The sequence below is a fragment of the Amblyomma mixtum genome, chromosome 2 (assembly GCF_055824585.1).
Source record: "Amblyomma mixtum isolate Tamu chromosome 2, ASM5582458v1, whole genome shotgun sequence".
Lineage (NCBI taxonomy): Eukaryota > Metazoa > Arthropoda > Arachnida > Ixodida > Ixodidae > Amblyomma > Amblyomma mixtum.
This window is the reverse complement of record NC_143013.1, coordinates 146290404-146302931: the sequence shown is the minus strand read 5'-3', so window position 1 is coordinate 146302931 and position 12528 is coordinate 146290404. Positions and strand designations below refer to the sequence as shown.

Genomic DNA, 12528 nt, shown 5'->3' with positions numbered 1-12528 from the left:
GAAAATGTTAGAAAAGCAAACGAGCATAATGATTTTTTTCGTTCGGTTTTCACTGTAGATAACTATGTTGTACCCGAAATCAAATTATACAGTGCTCTCCGAAAATTGAACCCCTTATTATTACCAACGCTAGTATTTTCAATCTACTGCTCGGTCCAGAAAATAAAAAGCAAGTGGCCAGTTGAAATAGCAAATGCTTTTTTAAAACGATATGCTGAAAAATGCAGCAAATACCTAGGTATAATCTATCGCAAATCCCTTAGTACTTCCAGGCTACCAGATGACTAAAAAATCGCCACGGTATTACCGATTTATAAATCAGTCAACACTTATTTAGTTTCAAACTACAGGCTGGTATCGCTCACTAGTACCTCATGGAAAATAATGGAACATACATGGTCTGTTCTGAAAGTAGTAGGACTCATTTTCTTAAACAAAATTTATTCGAGAGAATAGTACAAACGATTACAATTTTTCAAGGTAGCACCCTTCCGCACCTACACGCTGCTGCCAATGAGTTTTACAGTTTTCGTACGCCTCCAGCAACGCCTGGACCGGAATGCTGTTTAGCTCCCTCGTCACGGCGTTTTGAACCACCTCTACCGATAAGTGATGTTTCCCCTCGAGCGTCTATTTTATTCTGGCGAATAGAAAAAAGTTTGGCGGGGCCAAGTCGACGCTGTGGGGGGGGGGGGGGGGGGGGGGGGGGCTGAGGCAGCGTTGCCGCCTTGTGCTGGGCAAAAAATCGGGGTCATCATTCAGAAGATGAAGAAGATCCTACCGGTTGGCCTTTTCCTCCTCTGAGAACACTCCCGGCACCAACTTCGCGCACGCTTTCCTCATGGATAAGTTTTCTGTCACGATCTCAGAAACTTGGGTTTTAGGAATGCTCAAGTCATCAGCAATCATTCTGATACTCATTCTACGATCACTGTTCAGTAAATGTTTCACTCGCTACACATTTTCGTTGGTCTTCCTGGTCGAGGGGCGTCCGGAGCGGTCGTCGTCTTCCACTCTTTCCTGACCTTCTCGGAACAGCTTGTGCCACTCAAAAAACACCCGATCTACCCATGGCAGCGTCACCGTAGGCCTCCTTAATCATGTCGTTAGTCTCTTTGCCCATTTTACCAAGATTTACTCAAAAGTTGATCGCGTATCGCTGATCCAATAAACGCTCGACGATTCTGCGTGACGAAACGTTTCGACAGGGGTTCACAGTACAAACGACCTCCTCTCTTCAACGGCCGAGAGCCGACTGCCGATTTTCCCCAGCATTCCCAATATCCCCCTTCAACAATCCTGCACGCGCAGACCACTTCTCGTCCGCCCGTTCGCCCAGGAAAAAACCAGTCCTACTACTTTGAGAACAGACCCTGTATAAATTCAAAGCACCTAACCGAGTTTCTAAAGCGCAATAACCTCATCAACGTGGAGTCCGCCGAGGCCTATCAACAACTACTCGACTAACAGAGGTTGTACATGACCTTGCTCTAAGTATTCACAGTAACAGCCAAACTGACATCATATTACTCGACTTCGCTAAAGCCTTCGACTGTGTTTGTCATTTCAAGCTAATCGCAAAGCTACGGGGTTTCATCGGCGATGGAGAACTTGTGGCTTGGGTAGAACACTTCTTACAGCAACGTTCACAATTCGTTCTATACAATCACCAAATCCAAATCGGTACCAGTCTCATCCAGGGTTCCTCAGGGCTCTGTTGTTGGACATTTGCTGTTTCTCCTCTTTATTAATGTCATTACCACCGATATTAACTGCAACATCAAGCTCTTTGCTGACAACTGTATAATTTACCAAGAAATCAGGAGCCCTGAAGACCATGTCACAAATAACAGATCATTAGAAAAACTTGCTCATTGGTGTAATAACTGGCAGATGTCAATTAACACAAAGAAATCTGTAGTAATTGCAGTAACAAGGGAAAAGCAACGATCGAACTTTGTGTACACAATGAATGGTATTCCGCTGGCCCTCGCTAACAAACACAAATATTTAGGTGTTAAGCTAACTAAAGATCTTAGATGGGGCGAACATATCCAAAACGTAACCTCAGCTGCATTACGGGAACTGTTTTTTCTTAAAAGATGTCTTCGTTTTGCTCCAGAACAAACTAAGCTTCTAGCTTATAAAGCGTTCATTAGACCTGTACAAGAGTATGCTAACACAGTTTGGTTTCCTCAGTCTGCAACCAATACTTCACGACTTGAAAGAATACAGCGTAAAGCAGTGAGGTTTATTCGCAATAGGTACAAACAAACAGACTCGTCAACTGAACTAGCTGCAATCTCCGAGCTCGAAACACTATCAACAGAGACAAAGAGCGCGCGTCTAAAATTCCTCTATCAGCTTCTTCATAACATGTTCAAGGTTGATCCATCAAAGTATGTTTCACTGTCACAGAAACGAGCCTTAAGAAACCAGCACGAGAATACACTAACTGAATATGTACAGGGTTGGTCAAAAGTTCCCAGGCCACATGGTCCGCTTTTCATCGGTATATCTTGGCACCTGAGATTCCGATAAAGCGATCAGGGTTTTGAGATGGTAGAACGATCCTTCTTCTATTTTCTGCAGATATCTTGAGCTTCGAGGGTATCTCAACTGCCCGACTATGCTGGCCGAAAGCAAACCCTGCGGCCTTGGTACTTTTGACTTACCCTGTACATTAAAGTGATACTTTTAAAAACTTTCTTCCCGCTAGTAGCAAGAGAATGGCACAGCATAGATGCATCCATTACTAACGCGGATTCACTTTCAGTTTTTTGCTCTGAACAAAATACTCTGTTTTAAAAAAACTAACGATTTGCATTAGTTTTGTCGATATCTTGCAGTACGCGGTCAGTTGTGCCAATGTTTTCTTTTAAACTTGCCTTTCGTGAGAGTGCTTGTATAAATTTGTTAACTTCGTTTTTGTTTTCTGCACTGCATGACTACTCCTTGTTCCTTTGTTGTTTTGAATTTCATAAAGCTGCTTTGAGCAATCAGATTCACTTTGTTAAATCTGATACATGTAATGCCCACCTCCAATGGTCTCAACTAGAGACTGGCAGTATTCCAAATAAAAATAAAAATATTTTGTATTTTCCCGCCTTAGATGACGTCAAACTGTTTCAACCAATCGCGAGGTTTGTAACACCGCCACTTTTTGGACGACGCCGGGTTTTCGTATCGATGAGACATCTGTTGATTTTACATTAATAAAATAATGCGATGTGAACACTCTCCCGCTCTCCTGTGTGGGGAAGTTAGTTACTGCAGGTGAACGAGTCGAGGAGAGAAAAATGTGCACAGACCTTTCTCTCCGGCCAGTAAGCATCCAGCGGGTTACAAAGCTGGGCCGAGCGGCTGCGCTGACCCACTTCCATAGGGATCTGATGTTTCACTGTCCACAGAAAAAAAGCCTTCAGCCGCGACGCGCTGAAGGTGCGCGTAGATTTGTACACGTGTTGTTTTTTTTCCTTAGGGGCAGGAATGACACTCGTCGGGAACAACATAAAGAGTAACATCCTCCACAACGGCACCTGCGCTGTGGAGGATGATAGCGCGCACCCTCCGTCACGAGCATACTGGCGGGCTGGACTCCGCAACTACGCCGTTCAAGCGCGCACTCAAGCAGGATCCTGCCTGAACAAAGGATATTCGCATCGCTTCCGCCCTAGGGTTTTAAACCTTGTTCGAAGCTATTTTCAGCGCTACCAGCCGGTTAGCGGTGTAGGCCAAAGTTCGCTTCGTACTGAAAAAAATCTTGCCAGTCTTTCCTTAACGTTCCTTTCGGCGATTATAAAAAAAAAAGCGTCACGTCCAACACATGTCTATGGCGGACGTGCGCGTCTATTTGTGCATTGTTGGTGATGTGCGATCGTTTCCTGCCTCATATGCTTGATCTCACTCAGAATAAAGGGATGTGTCTGCCCATAACATTTAACTCCGTACACTGGAGTGACCTTTGCGCTTCGTTCAAGCAGGAAGCCTTTTTATAGAATCTCCTGTCTAACTTTTAACGTGACAGATTTATTGTTATCTACAGGCACGTTGTCAAAAGCAAAGCGCCAGCCAGCTGCCGCAGAAAAACGAGTCTTGCACGCACGCTTAGTTTCTCCCCGTTTTCCTGATAACGTAGTTGAGGAGTACCACATCAAATTGGAAAGTAAATTATGTTTCTTTGTTTGTTTGTTTGTTTATTGGGGTTAACGTCCCGATGCAACTCAGGCTAGAAAGTAAATTATGTGCCCTACTTACAGCCTAAGACGGTCAACTTTATTATCGCCCGCTGCGCGGTGTGAAAATAACCATTTGTTTCGAAAATAACACAACCGAATTTTTCATTGCCATTTCTGCAAAACATGTGTGCTGAAAATAAATTCCAGCAATATGTTAGAGAAGTCCCGCGAAATCCGAGTAGCATTCATGCACAAGTATGGCTGCCATCGTACTATCTAGGTGATTGAAGCCGTGAACGGCAACAAAGAAACGCTGTGCACCGTGCTCGAATTGCGGCCTTTTGAAAACGAAATTTGTATGCCTGTACGGCGTCAAACATTTGACGGTTGTAAATTGGGCAGCTCAACCAAGGCATGAGTTCTCCAGCGTTATACGCCGCTGAATGGTAATGCTCTGCGCAAGAGCGCATAGTGACGCTCGTTCAAGCAAGGTAGGTTGAGAACCACGCAGGCGTACTCAATCTGCAGGGTAGTCGGAAAAAACGGCGGGCACATTGCGGCGCTGCGTCACTCTCGGAGCATCCCTCTGTGCTGTCTGCGAATGCTGCAAGTGTTTGCTTGGAACAGCTCTTTCTCTTTTATCAATGTCGTTACGATACCGGGAGCATGGCGCGCACTAGTATCAAGGAGCACAATTTCATAGCTACATCAAGATTGACAGTCGATCTTACGAATGCACCGCTTGAGGACCATGTCCAACATTCACAGACAAAAATTCTGAAAATTTGAAAATTGTACTATTATGAAAATTTAAAAGGTAATGGTTTATTCTTATGGTACGTAGCAAAATTTTTCGTTTAAAATGTTTCCATCGATCGCATCGAACTAGAAAGACTGCCATAGAAAATCAATAGAAAAAACGGAAATAGAAAAAAAGATTGCAACACTGCCGACGGGTGATGTGCATATGTATTTATTGTTCTAGTGAAATTTCACATTGTATGCAACTACTGTGTTCATAAACAATTTGCCGCTCAAAAATTCGTTTACCCACAACTGTTTGATATGGTTGCATTTTACATTTGTTTTGCCTCTCTTTTCTGGCAGCGAACAAATATGACCAAAAATGCTTCTCTTCACGTCCCTGGCGACTTCGATAATTTCAAAAGCGTAGCTTTTTGGGCTTGTTGGTGGAAGCTTGTTGGTGGAAGTTAGCGCTCGTGTTGTTCGTGTCTTCGTGTGTCCTGTCTTAATATGCGCTATTATATCGCTATATCGCTTCGATAATTTAACCTGGTAATTGGGAGGAAGCCTATAACAGCTTCAAGAACTGCCGCGATAATCGTGGTGTTACACGGGATGCACTTACGTTCTCATGGGAGCCTCCAGTGTCCCAGTAAAGATAATGGTAGGTGTCACAACAATTCTGTCTGCAGCCTGTGCGGGAGGAATTAAAAATAATGGACTTCATCACGAACTGCCCTTCCAAGTTGTTTCTTCTGTGAGTATAGGTCGATTGAAAGTACTCTTGGCTTTTCAAATTGCTGTACCGCACTCTAATAATAGTCTACATTGTATTTTTTTATTAGCAACACTGCATTCACCCTCAGAATTTCGCAGAGAGTGCAATGCAAACTAGAAATGAAAATATATGTATATGCGCAATCATAAACCCAGAGCGTGAAGTAAGTGCACCGAAGTACCGCATGCACAATAGAACAACATGAAATTCTGCGACGAGAGCATAATAAATGTCAAAAACAAATGAAATGGCGCACTTGCGTTCAGTTATACCAGGAGTCAAGAAGTGCAATTGAAAATAGAATCGGCAGGCACACATCGAGAAACATGACCCGAAATGAAATACTTCGTTCCAAACGCAATGCAGTGAGTATCCCTGAAGAAAGCCTAGAAAGGTAGCATTGAAAAAGATTCGCACAGCAATCTGTAATTGTCACATGAAAGATTCAGTAAACTAGTTCTTAATACCTGTAATGGCGCATTGGGCAATGCGTTTTGACGTGCAGACGGCATCAGAGGCATGCAATTTACGTTTACAGTTATTCCAGTTATGTGTTTCTGTGGGCTGCCTTAGGGTTGCTTTAGTGCTGAGACTTGGCTACACAAATGTTTCGGAGACTGTGAAGTTACACCCCCCGGCTACTCCATAGTAAGAAAAGACCGTGAAAGGAGAGGTGGTGGCGTTGCGATAATGATAAAGAGCAACATAGCCTTTTCTGTCATGGAAGGGTTTGGAGATTTAGAAACTGCATGGGTCAAAATCATGCTGAATTCTCGCAGTGTCTTAGTGGGGGCTTTCTACCGAGCTCCAAACTCAACTACTGATGTGCTTATTGCCTTGAAAAGATTATTGGACTCCAAAATTCACTATGGTGACAATATCTTGTTACTTCGTGATTTCAATCTGCCTGAAATTGATTGGTTGTCTCTTTCTCCTGGCAATGTTGATGTAGCTACCAGGGAACAGCTGGTTGAACTCGCATATTGCTACGATTTGAACCAGATTGTTGACCAGAGCACAAGAGTGTGTTCAACCACATCTTCGATATTGGATCTTGTCTTCTTGTCATCCGGTTTACAAGAGTTTTTGCAGAGTTGTGATGTGGAAGAAGGTTTGTCTGACCATAAGATGGTGGTAGTGTCCCTCAATAGGATTCCTGATATACGTCATAAACCTTGTAGAAGAGTTGTTTTGAATTTTGCTGCTGCTGACGATGTCGGAGTATTAGACTACCTCGAAAACTCGTTTAATGAATTCATGAGCTTCTATGAAGACGGAGCTGGAACCGATGAGTTGTGGGAGTTCTTTGCAAACATGATAGCGCATGGAATCAATATGTTTATTCCTAAAACCATGAAAACAATAAGAAGAAGGAATCCTTGGATTAATAGGGATATCATTCACAAAAAAAGACAGCGAAAACATAAGCGTAAAAGATGATCAGACCACCCAAGTCCTGTACTGAAAAACTCCATACATCTAATGAGCCATGAATTAAAACGCCTCATCAAAGAAAGTAAAGAGAAATTGTACAGTCAGACTCTCACAAGGTTTCTAACCGAGGCACCTAGCAAGTTTTGGAGGTATGTAAATCGCTCAGGTAAAAATAAGCAGGCAAATGATGAAGGGAGCGTAGAGTTAGCTGAGAGATTTAATTCATTTGTTACATCGGTTTTCACACGTGATGATGGCGAATCGCAGTGTTTTCAGCCTGCGGATAGTCCTCCTATATCGGATGTAGAGATCAGTGAGGAAGGGGTACTGAATTTGCTCTTGAATATAGACACCAAAAAGAGTCCAGGCCCAGATGGAATCCCGAATGAATTTTTATATATATATGCAGAGTGGACCTCCAAATTTCTAACTAAAATTTTTCAGTCGTCTGTCGACAGTGGTTGTGTTCCCATTGCTTGGAAAAATGCGAAAATAGCGCCTGTGCTTAAAAGTGGTCCTACTTCGAGCGTTGAGAATTACAGACCTATTTCCCTCATTTGTGCTTGCTCTAAGATACTTGAACATATCATCTAGAAACATTTATTAACTTACCTTGACTGTAATAATTTGTTATTTGCTAATCAGCATGGCTTTCGCAAGGGACTTTCCACAAACACACAACTCACTGAAACTGCACACGACCTCTGCTTGTCAATTAATTCCCGCATGCAAACAGACATAGTATTTTTAGATTTCGCAAAAGCGTTTGATAAAGTCTCGCACCCTAAACTGTTACTTAAAATCAGATGTATATTTAAAAGTGAAACGATAACTAAGTGGTCTACGTCCTATCTTTCCTGTCGAGCACAGTATGTTCAAGTTCATGCTCATAAATCCAGCACTAGTCCAGTAGACTCCGGCGTTCTGCAGGGCAGCGTCCTGGGCCCGCTCCTGTTTTTGATTTTCATCAATGACTTGCCTAACGAACTCAGTGTACCTGTCCGATTGTATGCAGACGACTGCATCATTTATAAACAAATTGGTACTCTGGAAGATCATGTTGAACTAAATCTAAATTTGCAAAAAATCAACGAATGGTGCAAAAGGTGGCAGATGGTATTAAATCCAAATAAAACAGTTTTTATGAGCATTACAAGAAAGAAAACTATCTCAGATTATAGTTATAGTATCAATGATAGAATAATAACCCGGGTCAATAAATACAAATACCTTGGATTAACACTTACTTCTGACTTACGTTGGAATTCACACATAGATAATACATGTTCCAAGGCCTCAAAAGCACTCTGGAGCCTCAGACGAAATATGCATAGTGCAACCCCTTCAATCAAATGTCTGGTTTTTAAGAGCTTGATAAGGCCCATTCTCGAATATGGAAAAATCGTTTGGGACCCCCACACTGCATTCAATTGCTCTAAGCTGGAAAGAATTCAGCGTCTCGGTGCTAGGTTTATATTTAATAGGTACCGACATTCTGATTCCCCAACGTCTTTGTGTAAACGTGCTGATTTGGAAGCGCTCGATTTTAGAACCAAATGTGACAGGCTCAAGTTTCTTTTTCAGATTATTAACCGCAGCTTGAAAATAAACCATTCAAAGTACTTTGAAATTAAAACTGGAGAAATATCACGCCATCGTCACAGCTTGTACATACCAATGCCCACAGTCCGGAATGATTGCTTTAAATTTAGTTTTTTCCTAAGAACCATTAAGGAATGGAATATGCTACCAAACTCTGTTGTCACCTCACAATCACTTAGGGAATTTTTGGATAAGCTGCATGATGTTTTATTGTCTACATGAATTATATGCCAGTGTTGTATTTTTTGTGTAAGTGGTGAACGCTTTATGTACCGAATTTTTGTGCCCGTTTCAATGTTTGTGTTTTTGCTATTTTTTATACCTCATTATCCACTCCTGTTATAGCCCGTGATCTGGGCTGACAGTATAAATAAATGAAAAAAATGAAATGAGTTGTGAATTATAGATTTCCGAGATAATTAGGGCTAATTATGTCTAGCAGGGAAAATAGAGAAATAGCGACGATTAATGAAGGGGCCCCGTCTAAGGAAGTGATTTACCTGCAATTCCAATGTCAAAGTGGTGCGTCCTGTGATCGGAAATACGTTTGTAAATCTATTCTGAACGAGTTGTACTGCTCCTTGTACCATTTTTGGGCAAGGATTGCATAACACGGCAAGAGGGTACGGAATAATTAAAAGACAATGAAACGGGCTCCTGGTGTTGCTGCTGGTGAAATGCTCGCTCTGGTTTCCTGTAATAAAATCAGTGCTCCGGTTTCACTAATATTAAGCTAGAATTAAGCATACCGCGTACGAGCGCGCACGAATACGGACGAGAAGGACGTAGACGACACAACCGCTTTTGTGCTGTCTGCGTCCTTCTTATCCTTCTGCAACGTGGTCTCCAATGTAACACCAACTCGGCGATCAGTCTGTGCTTTTTAGGATTAGGCATGGCCCAGAATATTCTCTTTATCTTTAACCACGGAAATAGCACCAGCATCCAGCAAGCATTTATCAGCCGCAATGCCATTTTCTTTTAAAAAACCATATATACGAGCGGTATTTATGTACGTTTGCCACTTCTGCAATCAGCTTAGTGCAGGAGAAATACCACACTCCAGGGCTTACGTGCCCCACGTCCAAAGTACTCTCTCGTAAAGCGCGTGCTCGCAAGTCTGCAGCGTTAATGTTGCAAAGTTGCGCAATCCCATATGTGCTTCGCACAGATGAACTGAGGCTGCCGCACATGTGCCTGACGGTCGCAGCTTTTTTCACAAACGGGCACCCAAGTTTACGCTGCTGCGCGCGCGCGTCCGGAGCTGCAAGTGTTTATCACAGTTGCCGCTGTTTTGACAAACGGACACCGTATGGTTACATGTCGCTGTCATTCTGCTGGTGGCAAACGCCCGGCTGCTGGATTTATCGTTCTAAGGTATTTCTGCAGCCGTTCCATTGCTTATAAAATGTGATGCGTGCCGGAAGCTGTGTGTAACTAGAGTTAAAAGATTCCGGTATTTTCCTTTCGTGCGCTTACCTACGCAGTTCCGCAGTACCACTGTAAGTGCGGACTTTTTCACATCATGGTTACAGCATGGTTACATCATTGGAGAAAGCATTCCCAAATTTGCAGAACCTGGCGAAGTCGCCAGCAGTACTGCCACTGTGGAATTTATTGCACTTCCGGAATCCGGCGGAGGCCAGACACCCATGAATTTCACTCTGTTCGACAAGCACGCAGTGCATGGCACTCACAGAGCGGGCACGGCGGAAATTATGATCTTTTTATTTTCTTAGGCCGCATGCTCGTTCTCTCTGTCGCCAAAGGATAAAAGCGGATATCCTGGATTTAATACCACATCAAGGCCCTTTTTAATATACACGTGCCAAATGCTCAGTAACTTTGGAAGGGAACCGCGCTTTACGATTTTTAGCGAGGCGCTGGAAGTGGTAACGGAATACATAGAGTAATATATAAATGCAAGTAACTACATCAGGTAGGTATTTGCATAGACGTAAATATCTAAAAAAATTACAATAGAGTGAAGCGCATTCGACAGGTTATCTCAGGTCATAAATGGCCATTTACTAATATTCATCAATAGGAAAGCGTACAGCAGCTGTAACCGGTACTCACCAATGGGGCGGAAGATGGAGGTTACCGAAATGGTTTCAACTCAAAGTTAAGACATCGCAGCGCGGTACGCTTTTAATCTGGTTACACTTACGTTCCAGATAAACTGAGATGAGCCAAGTAGCTAAAGAAACACTCTTATTTAAACTGACCGTATTGTATATTTGTACTGCAGAAAGGACGATTTTAGGCGCATCACTCCAGAATAAGTTCAACGGGGAATATTTTCCTTTGTATTTGGTATATTTATGTCGTGAGGGGAATTTCTTGTCGACAATATTTAACGATGAAAACTACGGTTCCTGCATCTGTTTCGATCCGTTTACTCCTGGCTCGATCCACTAGAAAAAATGGCAGTGGTTTAACTCTGGTTAAACCGGGTAAATTGCGTTAGCAATGGTGCGCGCGTTCTTCTGGCGATTTGAAGGAACCAAGTTGCGCTATAAAAAGACAGTCACAGGAAAAAGCCAAGGAGACAGACAGAGCGCAATTCTTCGGCTCATTGCCTTCTGGCGATTATTCGGCTCATTGCTTCGCCTGGTAGCATTGCGGTGTTCCCGAGCAGTCAGGTGTTGAGATTCATTGGTGACCGATGACGTGCAACCACACTGCGAGGTAGAACTTTGTCGGCGAGCTGCATCCTTAGCACGACGCTTTGCAAGACGTTCTTCACATTGTTCTGGCGTCTCTTGTGCATGTTGTCCTTTCTCGCTTCTTCCTGTCGCTGCCAGTTCTCCTTAGAGGACTGCCTAGCAAAGCATTCGCGCCAAGGCAAGCGCGCATTTATAGGCGCTCTACAGCGCGGGAGCATGGGCGCCGCCATATTTGGTCATGTGACCATTCCTCCACGCTGCCAGCAAGTCCACAGAACACCATCGCCCGTTCGGTTGTACGCTTTGTGCGTCGGTGAATTGGTTTTTGAGAACGCGAAATGTATCTGTCTCGCATATCTCGGTGGACACCTGAACCTCGCCGTAACGGGAAGGGAGGAAGATGGGAGTGAACGAAGACACCGTATTCACCAGACGCTTCTTTGTTCATTCCAAACCATCGAGCTGACATGGCGGTAAAAAGTCCGATTCTTTATAAATGTCCGTTACCTGCAGCAACATTCAGCTAAAATGATTCTTGGCGAAACAACAGGTACAAAGTTACGGTCTTGCATGCGCGTTTTCCAAAGGCCATGAAGTACAATCAGAAGAATCATATTGTCACGTTGTAGTGACGGCAGTCCAGCGGTCAGGAAGACACCAGAAATACTTGCAAACGAAGCTCTTTATTTGGGCTGACTTGCGCCCGCAAAAGAACTGACTCGCTCGGTGGCGGCGTAAGCAACAAGCGTGCTCGTCAATCGTCGAACTACGAATGTCCGCCGCTCGCGGCATCGCTAAATTTAAAGCCGGCAAGGAAACTTCCAGATAACAGGTCAAGATCATCTACGGTAATCTGGAAAAACCTAGATGCAGCCTTTCATGGCTGCGAACAATCGAGATTAGTCTGGTCGCTTCTCGCGCCACGAACAAAAGAGATAACGACCCTTTCCTGCTGCCTTGAGCGTGAACGAACACACACTGCAATGATACGTGGCATTATCATAGGGGCTCGAGGCAGGTTGGGGAACAACAAGGTAGCGCACACCGTAGGAATTTACGAGAAAGTCTTTCTGTAGCGTCCTCAACACAACATTCTAAAACAAAATCGCGTCTTTGCAGTCTA

General features: G+C 43.5%; 1 protein-coding gene across 1 annotated transcript in view; it reads right to left on the bottom strand.

The window, feature by feature from the left end:
• LOC149361179 (monocarboxylate transporter 12-like) overlaps positions 1-3372 on the bottom strand; it is a 194183-nt gene extending 190811 nt beyond the window's left edge. The window contains exon 1 of the mRNA XM_089572607.1: positions 3312-3372. Within this exon, the coding sequence (XP_089428733.1) occupies positions 3312-3334 (23 nt within the window). The 5' untranslated portion in view covers positions 3335-3372. The remainder of the gene's footprint in view (positions 1-3311) is intronic.
• Between the last annotated feature and the right edge of the window lie 9156 nt (positions 3373-12528).